Genomic DNA, 14,287 nt, shown 5'->3' on the forward strand with positions numbered 1-14,287 from the left:
TTATGCATGTTACAAGGAAGTTTGTTGGTACGTCCCTCAATGCCGCAGTGAGGGACAAGAAGTTGACCACGATTAAATTCCTATGGTCATTCAGTTTAATTGCCAAATTCGTGAAGTGTTACATTTGTGGAGAAGGTATGAGTTTGACTGGGTTTGCTGCATGTTGGACCAGTGACCACTACATCAAGTGATGTATGCAGGAAAACATATGGCATTCTATCCAAATGTGTTCCTGGTTTGAAAAGCCAAGGCTGGCCATTAAAGAGATTATGTTAATGACCTATCATTCTTTAGTGTTGCTAGATTTATGTGAATGACTTTTGTTTTAATGTAACATTTCTATGGTTTTATTGTTTTGTTGTAGTATGTATGATGTCTGTTTTCATACCCGCCTGGACAGCTTTATGCATTCAAGTGCTGCTTAAGGGATGGGGCCAGCTATGCCAGTCCTGGATCAAATCCACATGGCAAGTTAACTGCAAGAGGGAGTGTGCCAGCTAGCCCATATATGCTTTTTAGGTCATTTCCCACATCCTACTAAGTGAGCGCATCTTAACACTTTGGCTCATTTCTGTCATGCCTTACATCAACCCATCCTGTTATGTCAATTCCATACAGCTGAGTCCTACACGCCTCTTCACTGCTATGACTTCACCTTGTGCTGGAGAGTTAAATGATTGACTGATCCAAATTGACTGGTGTACCCTATTAAGGGGATGATTAATATGCTGTCCGGTGAGGTGGTTTTGGCTGTGGCAGTGAAATGAAAAATAATCAGTGTTGCACACAATGATGTATGAGTCGTTCTTTACGGTGTCGTGTTAAGTGCGTTATAACGAGTCTTGCTCATTTGTTGCTAATAACACTGATTATTGTTCATGTTTCTGTTATCACTGTCAATAAGTATCCTTGAACTGAATATTACACAGTCTAATTAGAGACTGCCCTGCCAGCTGGACATGTAACATTTAATTCTATACATTATTTTGTTTGTAGTGGAAAATAGTGTTTTCCATTGATACTAGCATCACATGAAATTTTCGACGAGAAGCCTTAATTTTTGCTGACTCCATGAGCACAAAATGAAAACTCTCCTGCAGAACACCAGAGAAGGTTTTCTGACCATTCTTAGGAAAGACAGTGGGGTATGTGGATAGTTTTCTATAAGTCCATTGATTATTCAGTCGAATCTTGTCAACCTGCAGCTGACCCTTAACTGCCTAGAAAAATGGGAGAAGACCCCAATTTTACCTTTTTTCAAACAAAGTTGTTAACATAAATATTAATTGATGTATTTTTATTTTAGTTTTCTATGTACCTCATCTGTATTAGGTATAGCTCTTACCTGAGAATTTATTGTGTTAACATAGACATCATACTACGTTACAAATCAATTTATTACCACAACCTTTATTTTGCAGTCATGTTCATTGGCTTCATCAGACGCAATGAAATTGTTACATTCCAGTATAACCTATACTTTAAGCCACACCATGGATATGTAAGTCACCACAACCAAGATCTGGAGGGACTACTATCAAACTCAAACCAACTTCCACTCTCTCACTCAGAAGCCCAAAGCTCTTTGGAACTCAGATCAACAAAGTAATAGGTCATTGCTTTGTTGTTTGAAAGAGCAAAGAAATTTTTTAAATTTAGTATTATAGATTTAATCCACATTTTTCATGAAGAAATTGTCCAAACTGTCTTCGATGTAGAACTTTCTACAATCTTAAGAGCAGTAGTGTAGGCAAATATGATGAAAGAATGAAATTTATTTGCTCTGATTAATAGTTATTCATATGATGTGCATCCATTGTCTGTACTCTGCAGGAATAGAAACTTCAGGACACTATTTGTCAGTTTCTTTGCTGTGTGGGAATCCAGGTGAATAAGACAGTGAATATAGTATCAAAGGAGGCTTGTAAGAAAAAGACTATGGCACAATGTGCCCTCATCACGCAACTAATTTATCTGTTCTTCAGCAAATAAAAATGTTTAGCTCAAGTGAGGAGCAATAAGATTTAAGTTGTGAAGCCTGGAAGGCTGTCGGTTGCCTCAGCCCAGCATTTGACATACCTGCTCACCATTTAAGTAGCAACAGTAAAAGTGCAGAGTGGATTTTACAATTTTGGCTATTGCTGGCTCTACTCCGAATTCAGTTCACATTTTGTTGCGGCTGTCCTTTTTATGCTGAAGGTTTTAAACCTTTCTCTGACTAGTTTGTTTCATATTGTATTTCAAAATGTGTACATTTTCATTTTCTGGTCCAGTTTGATAGTTTTGTATTTTGTGCATATTAAGGTTTTGTGTGTGTGTGTGTGGGGGGGGGGGGGGATGAACGGTCACCCATCCAAGTGCTGGACAGAGCCCAACAGCGCTGGACTTCGGTGATCTGATGGGAACCGGTGTTACCACTGAGGCAAAGCTGTTGCTAGCGTTGTAATTATGGATGACATCATTTATACTGAGCTCTTAGCAAATGATCAACAACAAATTTCTTTTGAGAAAATATGTGTTGTGCTGCTATAGTTAAAATACTATCTCTTTAAACTGTTGTTTACAAGACAATTGTGGATGAGCACATGTTATCCTTATTGCACACTTTTGTGCGATGCATACTTCGTTTCTTAAAGGTAAGGTAACACAGAGTACAATGTTCGTATGTTGTCATTGAATAAAAATGAGCAAAGAATGTTTATTCATTTGTCTCTCAATGGCTTGCAATACGATGAAGCAAAAAAGTGGGTATAAATGTATTTCTCCCCCCCCCCCCCCCCCCCCCCCAACTTAATTTCTCATCAGTATGTAAATCCACATGTATATAAGGTTGTGCATTGGTTACTAATTCCTGCTTATCCTGTAAATTTAATGCAGATGTCATACCCTTTGAATTGGAGAATTGAATGTGTATTGTTTTGAGATCATTTACAGAAAATCTGTCAGTATTCCTCCTCAACACATTATTTACAATTTCTTTTGTTTTTGTTTGTTTTTTGCATTTGATTGTAATACCTGTGTCATCTGAACAAGAACTGATCATGCTTGATGTGTATTAAATGGGAAATCATTAACATATGTAAGAGATATGCTGACACCCAGTATTGAATGGTGTGTTATTTAATCCATGTAAATTCTAGTGTATGAAGTATAGGTAGTATTATCAGTTGAGCCATGCTGCTACAGTCCGAATTGTGATTTCGTAAGTATATTATTATTTCTGACAGCTAAAACTGTTCTACAGTACATCACTCAGTGGCAGCTGATGTGTAAGAGCACGGAATCACCTGAACACCCGAACTTTTGACACTTTGCGGATTTATTGGCTATTTTTCTGTGAATGCTGTATATAAAAGATATAGCACTTAAATCTACTGTGCTACAGCTTCTCTAGACCCCATGAAACTTGGTGTCAGGGTTGCGAGCACACTTTCAGTAGTGCACATTTTAATGAGCTTTTACGCATGCACAACTTGTACGACATATTTGTCTTATAGGTCAAAAACATGCAGATTTGATAAACAACATGAACGTTTCACAATGTGCACAGCTAGCCCTTGCCACTCGACTAGTAGATTAATTCAGTGCCACCAGGCGGTAGGGCACTGCGGCAGACTTTTATCCCCGTTCGCATGGCATAAATCGTGATAGATTATAGCAGTCTCGTTAGATATGTTATTTCACTCACAGTATGCTGTAGTAAAATCAGATCGGACATAAATAAATGTTAACGTTGTACTGACAGTAAACCTATTTTGTCGGTTGCTGAATGAGTTACAGTATATTAAGTTATAGATTTTATCATACAGTAATCCATTGGAGAAACTGACAAGGATCTCCTAATTGCACCCCCTCAGATTTGGTGGTACGATGGCTCAGTGGATAGCTCTTCAGAAACTGAACTTAGATCAAGCATAAAAACAGGAAGAAGATATAATGAATTACAAAAAGAGAAGCAAAATATAAACAGTGAACAGTCTAAGCTCAACGTGTGCAACATTGACCAAATGTCACAGGCAACATTGTTGTGGTTCTGTGGTTATGGTGTTGTACTACAAAGGGGGAGATCTGAGTTCAATCCTCCTTTGTACCTCATTTTTTTCTTTTTTTTCTACAAAATTATGAACAGTCCATCCAGTCATTGACGTGTCTATTCGCTGTACTCAAATCACGAAGGGACCTCCAAATGTACGTATCTCCTATCTGTTCTGCACGGGTACCACTTTTTATGACTCTTGTGTTCCGTTTTGGAAGTTTTGACTCCTGAATTCCTTTTATAGTTCACATCCACTTACTTGACGTTTACACTTTTGTGAGAGATCTGTGCAGTCTCTCGCCTGCTCTCACTTCATCACATATACTTAAGACAGTAATGTATTCTTCTCACATGACTCAGGTTCTATAACCAGTGTATGGCATGACAATTTTGAAGACTATAGAAGGAAAACAGATATGTCATTGACTGGACAGACTATTCATAAATTTGTGAAAAAGAAAGTGGGGCACGATGGAGATTTGAACACCCGTCTTCCGCATGGCAGTCTAATATCATGACCACACAGGCACGACACCTTGCTTCTTGCATTTCCCTCTATGTTGCCCTTCTTAAACTTGACCATACGCTGTTTTGTTTGTTGCTTTTTACATACTTCAGTACACCTTCGTCCTGGACTGTATTACCACTAAATCTGAGGGGAGTGTGATGGTGAATTTACCATGTGAGAATCATAAGGGCCTAAAGCACATCACTGTTGATTGGGAGATTGTGACATTTATTCATGCTTCTGAAGTCTGTTTATTTTATAGTGAGTCAGCCTCCCATTTGTATTCTAGTCAAGTGACCCATGTTGGTAGACATTACTACTTGCGATTAATCATTTCTACAATTGGCACTTTATGTTTGGAGTTGGTTGTTCACTGTGAAGGAATTGGCTTTCATGTGCAGCATAACCATGAACTACGTTGAATCTATTTTAAATGCTAACAGAAAAGTAAAGCTGTGAGGATGGGTTGTGAGTCGTGCTTGGATAGCCCACTCGGTAGAACCCTGCCTGCGAAAGGCAAAGGTCCCGAGTTTGAGTTAGTCTGGCTCACAGCTTTAAGTTTCCAGGAAGTTTCATATGAGCACACACTGCACTGCAGAGTGAAAATCTCATTCTGAGAACAGAAAGGTAAATTATCAGAAAAAGTTAGCCACAAAGGAGCTAGGGCCTCCGAGAATAGATCCTTTGATTGAGAGAGTGACGAAATCAAATTAGCATGACCACAAGCAAACATTTAACAAGGAAGAGTACAGTTGGCCCAAGTTGTTTGCTTGCGTGCAGTGCAAGAACAATATCCGATTTTCAGCCCAGAAGTAAATTTGTGAACTAAATAATATGTTAGGGATCTTGTACATTTGCCCCCCCCACCCCCCACCCCCCGCACACACACAGTGCCACTACACAACCCCAGAAGACCAATGTCAGAAGTTATCGGTTGTGAAAATTAATTACTGACGGGTGTGCAAGTAGCATTAACTCTGTCCCCGCCCCATCTGCTTACCTACTCTCCCGTTATTTGATCAAGAGTGAGAGAGTAAGATACCAAGCAGAATTTAAGAAAAAATCTGTCTTTAATTATAAGAGCAGTTAATAACACTGTCTCAATAGCTGGAAGTGCATGCCAGAATGCCTGTGTTATACTCCATAGGGTAACAGATACGGAGACAATGTTCGCTACAGCAGCTTTTCTCAATAGTTGTAACAATATGTGATGCTTATGCTCAATCCTGGTCTGTTTGCTAATCTGCACATACAAGCTGATTCACTCTAGCACCACAGCAGTGAGCAAACTGCTAGCTCATGGTGACTACTGGTGATTAACAGTGGGGGACGAGGAGGGGAGGGAGGAATTGGAGCATGTTAGCTGTGCAGGAAAAACTGTTGTCAACAGGACTATTCAGGGTTGCCACAGGTTCTGGAAATCAGGGAATATTAAACACATCAGAGAAATTTGAAGAAAAAAAAAAAAACACTGGAAAAATCTCATTTTTGTCTCAGTAGATTAAATGGTTTGCTTACTGTGGTATCATGCATTGTTGCTGGCTGAGTGCAGCTGAATACTTGCACTGCTTCCCTACTCCCTCATTACTACTGCTTCTCCCCTTCCTACAACTCTTCTCAGCTTGCAGTCAGTGCCACCATCCATCACTTCTTGTCGTTAGCCTAGCAGCTGCCGGTGAGAGGCATGAGAGATGATTTGTTTGGATCTGATTCTCAGAGACTGTAGACGCAGTGGCCTTAGACAGAGGTCATGTGTGCATGAGTTGTGTCTGAGTGATTATGTGAATGTGTGTGTGCTCTTGTTATCTGACAAAAGCTATGGCTGAAAATTTAATTGTAAGAGGATGATTGTCTTTTCTGTGTGCCTGTCTGTGGCTCAGCAATTATCTTCACGGTGAGTTGCTACCTTTCCTCATTATTATTGATTCTCAGAGTATTTGAACTAGTTATCTGTTGCCTGGATTGATCACAACAGTCTCATTTCGTCGACATGCTGTCTGTGGCTCGTGAATAGCTGGCCACACGAGTGGATTTTCATGATGCCAAAACCGTAGACTGTTTTTGCAGGTATCTGTAATGGATCAGGCATGCCAGTCTGAAGCCATTCGGTTCCCACTAATGTTATGGCCCTGCCCGTTGGATCTAGTATCACCAATCTACCCGCAGGCCAGGTCCGTGTGTGATGTAATTCAGCGAATTTTCGTGGTGTATCCATGGACCCAGGACTGCAGTGCTCCGCAGCAGGCCAGAGGCTATGGGTGATGTATTTCACTAGTTGTGACTGTTTCACCACAAGTACGTTGTGCAGTGTGGCATTTTATAGACTTTTATTTGTTCTAGTACATTTTGGCTCTTTGAAAGGAGTTTATATGTTACAAAGTATGGATGATAGGAAGAAGAAAATTGTGTCAGTTGCTGGCAGTTTGTACATTATGTACTCATATATTTCTCGAAAGAAGAATCACACAATACCTGCGGAATAAAAGCTATAACACAGTGGGTAATAACCGACGATAACGAACGTAGTAGAACCAAAATTTAATTGGCGGTCACGTACAGTGTTAGTTTACATGATTCTTCCTCTTCTTATACACTTCTTTCAAGAGGCCTACTTTTTTCTGAGGTTATTTCTGAAACGAGTGAGGGTATTTTAAATCTGTCTTGCTACTCCAAGGAAATGCGTATTTTTGCCACCAAATGTGTTTCATTTTATTGAAATAAAATAACATCAGTCATCTTAATGAAACACACATACCATTTGGCTTGCTTTCTCTATCTAAAAACAGTTCAATACAAAAGATGTTGATGTTAGTACTTAAGAGTTTTGCTCACATCAGGAAACCCCGTCTGCTTTTAAGTTTTTTTGGATATTTCCTTGTGTGTACTGTTGTTTCTTGTACCTTAGCTGCAAAGACGGATTGTCAACTTACATCTAACTTACCCTTGAGATCTCAAAATTTGTCGGGGGAAAATCCTAAAACTTGTCTGAAAGACAGGGAAATATCAGGGAATTTAACTTCTGGAAACTTTCATTTTAGTTCTATGGAGATGTATGGCTTCACAGTGCCCAATTCCCTTTTATGGCAGATTTATTTTCTAAGACTGTTGCACTGATGAGAAATAACAGCAAAATAAAACTTACATTTCTTTTAATTGTTGAATTGAAGAACATGGTGCAGCTAAGTACCAAACATGATATTTTTTACAATTAGTGTAGCCTTATGTTAAATGTTGTTTCCTGACGAAGGTTAAATTGACATCAACTTATGATTGTTTTATTCACAAAGTTAGTTAGTTAGTTACATATCCATAGATTATTTAACAGTTCCTTTATTGAAATGGCGTGGAACGAGTCAGTTTATGTGATATGTGTACATTTTTAATGTTAACATTAATGAACACATTGGTTTTTAGTTGAACTCACACAACCATACTTAAAAACTAGGATTTCTTAAATAACATTTCTACACTGGATGTTGATGAGTATTTACGTTGCTTGTCACCAAATCATCAGTGTCTCATACCACTTTCTGAGTGCTACTAATTTGAAGGTAAGCTTTGAAATTAAGTCTGTCAATGAGCTTCTGTGGGCAAGTTTCGTTCTCTCCATGCAGAGAACTGTTGCTCACACAAACACTCAGATACAAACATTGACAAAATTGTAGCTACAAACTTGGATAGCCGTGGAAATTTATGTTTAGGAAAATTTTCGTACAAGTCTACAAGACTCATTTTATTGTGAAATGTATTACACAATTGCTTTTTACAATGTAGGTCTAAACCTTCAAATTGTAGGTGGGTATCCTTTACTGACATGTTGTAAATCTATCTGTACTAATAATAAGACTACAAAACCATCGCATATGTCAGTTGCAACATGCAAATAATCAAAACTACTAGACTAATTTTCATTGGGTTTTCACAGATAACTTTGAGTGTAGCTTGGAGCAACATATAGGACACATTTAATCAATATTGGATCAGAGAAAAAAAGAAATTGTAATTTAAACTTCTCTCTAATTTGAAGAGTTAAGCGCAACATAGGGTAACATATTTACTTTTAGAAAAAGCTGTTTACTCTTTGACATTTGAACTGTGTCATATTTGTGAAAATTCTTCTGTTGATTGATATGTTCTACCTAATATGATTCAGTGTAATGAATGCAATGTTTATGCAAGCCTCAACTTATTTGTTCTGAACTTCCGTACTAATCTTATTAAATGTGAAAGTAACTATGTTACTTTTTCACTACTAAACTGCTGAACCGATTTCTATGAAATTTGTTATGGAGAGAACTTGAATCCAGAGGAAGAGCATAGGCTTTTGCTCTCTCTCTCTCTCTCTCTCTCTCTCTCTCTCTCTCTCTCTCTCTCTCTCTCTGTCGAAGCAATGGAAAGGGGATAGTTGCTACTGACCATATAGTGGAGATGCTGAGTCACAGATAGGCACAGCAAATAGACTGTCAGAAAGTGAGCTTTCAGCCAACAAGGCCTTATTTGAAAATAGACCAAACGCACATACACTTGTAAAATAGACCACACGCACACACTTATCTGTGGCTTGTTAACCGAAAGCTCACTTCCTGACAATTATTAAATTTGTTGTGTAATGTCCACATTGTATGATGTATAGTTACTCCTTCAGTTACAAGATGTATAGATATGTGGTTCTGCCCATGACCTCCACACACAACACTTGGCAGTGACACTGTGCATGCTGCTGTGTCATGTGTTGGGGAAGTGGAATGATTGTGTGTGTGTGTGTGTGTGTGTGGGGGGGGGGGGGGGGGGGGGGACGTTGAATCACATATCAGTAGCTGTGCTTACTGTGTACCAGAACAGCAGACACATGAGGGAAGCTGATATTATTGTACAAGACAGCTTACTTAAGTATCGTCACTCATCACAACAAAATCACTAAAACTACTGATGCCCAAGCACAGCCACGGGTAACAGCTAGTTTGAGTTCTAAAAAGCTGTTCAGATTCTCACTACCATGAGACTAAATAACTAAAAATATCAGCTACATATAAAAAAAAACATTCAGATTTCACTTATGCTGGCTCCAGGGTACATTCTTAGAAATCTGTCGTAAACAGATTAGCAATAACAAGAAAGGGGGCTTCTCATACGGGTTCCCATCTCAACTCCATCTATATGCTCATTGAACTGGTCACTGAATGAAAAGTAAGTTGAAGTCAACATATATTGACATAAGATAGTTAATTCAACAACAAACCTAACCTCAATTAATGGTAATGAATCAGAGAGAGGACACAAGTTAAGAAAGAGAGCACATAAAAAGTTACTAAAATATCACAGTCATTCAAATGCAGTTCCTCTAATCGACACACTTGAGGTTATACTAATAACTGACATTATAAGTAGAAACTGAGATTTATGCTTAAATTCTGCTTGCAATCCTGCTCCCTCCCTGATCAAACAACAAAGGGACAGATTTACTGCCTTTTCACCCATTGCCAATCAATACTCACTACTGATAATTTCAGAAAATGGTCATCTTTGATTGTGTGGTGGCACTAGTTATTTACAGTTTGTGTGTTTATCTGAATATACTGTGTTTCTTGGTTGGCATAGCCCCCATCTATTTAGGGATTAAATTTGCTTGAACAGCTCTTTATTGTTGCATTGGGGCTTGGAAAAGATGGGGTGTTCACCTGTTGAAATACTGGTGATTGTTGAAGATGTCACTTAGCTGCATTCCCATAAGTTGTTTGAACTCTTTATATACCTACATCTGCATATGCAAATCCCATGAAATGCACAGCAGAGGGTATGTCCCATTGTACCAGTTATTAAGATTTCTGCCTGTTCCATTCACATTTGGAGCATGGGAAGAATGATTGATTGAATGCCTTTGTGTGTGCTGTAATTATTCTGATCATGTCCTCATGATCCCTATGTGAGTGATTCATGGAGGGCTTTAGTGTGTTTCTAGAGTCATCATTTAAAACTGGTTCTTGAATTTTTGGGAGTAGACTTTCTTGGGATACTTTACTTCTGGCTTCAAGATTCTGCCATTTCAGTTTCTTCAGCATCTCTTTGACACTCTCCCATGGGTCAAACCTGTTACTATTTGTGCTGTCCTCTGTATTCATTCAATATCCCCTGCTATCTCTATTTTGTATGAGTCCCAAACTCTTGAGCAGTATTCTAGAATGGGATGCACAAGTGATTTATAAGCAATCTCCTTTGTAGACTGATTACACTTCCCCAGTATTCTGTCAAGAAACGAAAGTGTGTGTCCTGCTTTACCCATGATTAAACTTATGGGATCATTCCACTTCATGTCCCAGCAAAGTGTTACGTCATGGTATTTGTATGAGTTGGACAATTCATACTGTGATCATTAACATTATAGTCATAGGATTTTTTTTTTTTATTTTGTAAAGTACACCATTTGACTTTCCTGAACACTTAAAGCATGTTGCTAAAATTTGCACTACTTTGAAATCTTATGAAGATCTGACAAGATATTTATATACTTCATCAGAGTTAACTGTATCATCTGCAAAAAGTCTGAGGTTGCTATTAATATAGCCCACAAGGTCATAAATATACAACAATAACAGCAAGGTTCCCAACACACTTCCTGAGATACACCGAAAGTTACTTCCATACCTGATAATGACTTTCCATCCACAATAACACAGTTCGTCCTCCCACCCAAAAAGTCCTCAATCCAGTCACAGACTTCATGTGATACACCATGTGATTGAACTTTTGACAGTAAGCATGGGTATGGTACTGGAGTCAAATGCTTTTTGGAAATCGAGAAGTGCTGCATGTACCTGGCTTTTAGTATGTCTTGTGAGAAAAATGTTAATTGGGTTTCACATGATCAAGGTTTTTGGAATCCATGCTGATATCTATAGATAATGTCATTTTGTCCAAAATACCTCGTTAGGTCTGAGCTCAGAATATGTTCTGAAAGTCTACAACAAATTAGTATCGAGGATATTGGACGGTAGTTTCATGGATCACTTCTACTACTATTCTTGTAAACGGATGTGACTTGTGCTTTCTTCCAAACCTTTGAGAACATCTACATCATTTTGTCTCCTTGAGAAAATACACATCAGACAGTTTTAATTAAATACATTTATTCTTTTTTGTGCATATCATAGGCTTTTTCTCTGTCCAGATATTGTAAAATGGAAATACCTCTTTGCTTTAAGATGCTTCATTTCTGTTGTGGGAGAAGGCTAGTAGGAAAAATACTAGGTTCCTGTGCAAACTTTGCTATGTGTCATCAAAACAGTACAGACAGCAAAATAAAAATTAAGAAGACAAAAAGCACAAAATACCTTAATAGCAGAGAGCTCGATGAGAGTAAATTGACTCAAGATGTTGGAAGGCAAAAATACAGTACCGTTCTGTACATACTCAGGATTTTGGAACTTCACACTTCACAAAATCAGACTAGCATTGCTGTCACTGAGGCACACGATGCAGGTGGCAGCTGATTTATGCACAAGCACAAAGCAAGTGTTGATTTTTGAGCAAGTCATTTGTGTAAAATAGGCATTACTCTGATGTACACTCACAGGAGACCATTGTGGTGTAACTGTAAGCCTAGTAGGAGAACAAAGCAGATTTGGTGGAAGTTATATCTTTTCCTTTGACCAACTCTATAGTTTATCACATTGAAATGTATAGAGATATGAGACCTATCTGTTTTTGATAGGTTTGCTAGACTGCTATTTGTTAGTTTATGCATCAATATGAAATAAATTTACTTAATGTTCATCATTTGTTTTAATTCATATCTAGTTATAAAATATATCTAAAAATTTGCATCCCATAAAACTTTGTTTATTATTTCAGGATATCGAGCGAAGATATGAGAATAAAGCTGGTGGTTTTGTGACAGGAGTAGACATTTTTGATGAAGATGAAAGGAAGAAACTTGATGTTCGAGCCAAGAGATTTGGACTCAGTCCTTCTGAGAGCAAAGCCCTCACAGAGCAACAGTTGAAAGATCTGTATGCAAGGTTGTAATCTCATGTAAGATGATTGTGTCAGTCAATTTTACCCAATGTTAATGTTTGCTTTGATTCATTGACTTTTCTCAACAGTTTGGGAGTGAAACCTGCTGAGAATGTTGAAAAATATTATCGACTCAATGCCATACACATGCGAGGTACGGAGAATATGAGTACTCAAGACATTTTTAGCTACTTCAGGGATTATGGACCTGCATCTGTTGAGTGGATAAACGACTGCTCTTGTAAGGTTTGCCGTTATTCACAATTCCTGAAATTCTTAGAAACTGATGAGTTGTAAGTTTTGTAGTGTACCTTATTTTGTTTACTTTCTCATGTTTCTTCTTTTTTTAACTGTTTTTATTTGAAACATCATTCAGATTCCATGTTCTGTTTTATGTCTCCACTACATATGTCCATCAGTCATTTTGTTTATGAAACAGATGTTTTTATATTTTGGTTCTGAAGATATTTTGAAAGATGATTTATTATGCGATGTGATTAAATAGTAGCGGGAATTTTTTTTTCCTTATTAAAGAATCTTTATTTATTCATCACCTTCAACTTCGTCCCCTGGAAAGAAATCCCCCTCAGATATAATACAAATCTGCCAGTGTTTTTCCCAATCTTGGAAGTACTCCTGGAATTCACTTTTCATTATGTTGTTCAACTCCCTCAGCAGTTCCATTTTTATCTTGTCAATGGTGGCAAAACAATATCCTTTCATGGTTCACTTCATAGAAAGAAGTCGCAGGGGGCCATGACCGACAAATATGGCAGGTGAGACAACATTACAGTTTTGTTTTTGCCTAAAAATTGTGAACAAGCATTGAGATGTGAGCGGTAGTATTTTCATGATACAATTTCCTAGAATTGTTTTCTTCAAATTGCTTCATGCAAACGGCGCATAACTTTCAGGTAATGTTCCTCATTGGCCATATGACCATAAGGCAGGAACTCGTGTTGCATTATCCTATTGTAATTTAAAAAAATAAATAAATAAATAAAACATGTGATGGAGCTTGTTGAAATTTTTTTCAGTTTGGACTCATCAGGCAGTGCCCAGTGGGAAGATTGGGCCTTCGTTATGACATCATACCCATACACCCAATTTTTGTAACCTGTTATAATCTCCTTTAGAAGTTCTTGTTCCTTGTTGATTTCCTTTACCAGTTCATGAGCGATGTCTGTGTAACATTGCTTTTGCTTGAAATTCAAGAAGTTCAGAACAAATTGTGCTGCTGCGTTTCATGTCCATATCAGCTAAAAAAATTCCTTGGCATGAACCAAAGGATATGGTGCTGCACGTTATTCCATTTTTCAAGCAGAATTTAATTAAAATTCTTCAAACCATCTTTTTCAAAAGTAAAAATTTGCTGAGCACTCACAAACATGTATAACCTTTTCAACTGTCAACAGTAATCTTAAACATTCAAAACAGCTGAAAATTCAAATGTACCTCAGGAACATGTGTACCAAGAAGATGAAAAACGTTGATAGATGGGTATATAAATCCCATAAAATTTAAGATTTCCCATTACTTTTTGATCACACACCGTATGAGTAGCACTTCAGACTCAAGTCTTTTACAAAGCACCAGCCCCCCCCTCCCCCAACCCCGAGCCAACTTTTGAGAGAGGAGGCATCAGAGAAAGGAGTCTGACTCAACATATGAGGTGGATGAAAAAGGTAATGAGACTGGCAACATTGTGGACGATCTGACAGTGTTGTGTTGTT

At 38.0% G+C, this 14,287-nt stretch overlaps 1 protein-coding gene across 1 annotated transcript in view; it reads left to right on the forward strand.

Moving 5' to 3' along the window:
- The window catches only part of LOC126188866 (nuclear cap-binding protein subunit 3-like), a 92,207-nt gene that overhangs the window by 1,387 nt on the left and 76,533 nt on the right, over window positions 1–14,287 (forward strand). The window contains exons 2-3 of the mRNA XM_049930518.1: window positions 12,393–12,559; window positions 12,644–12,795. Of these exons, the coding sequence (XP_049786475.1) occupies window positions 12,393–12,559; window positions 12,644–12,795 (319 nt within the window). The remainder of the gene's footprint in view (window positions 1–12,392; window positions 12,560–12,643; window positions 12,796–14,287) is intronic.

This window comes from Schistocerca cancellata, chromosome 1, assembly GCF_023864275.1.
Source record: "Schistocerca cancellata isolate TAMUIC-IGC-003103 chromosome 1, iqSchCanc2.1, whole genome shotgun sequence".
Classification (NCBI taxonomy): domain Eukaryota; kingdom Metazoa; phylum Arthropoda; class Insecta; order Orthoptera; family Acrididae; genus Schistocerca; species Schistocerca cancellata.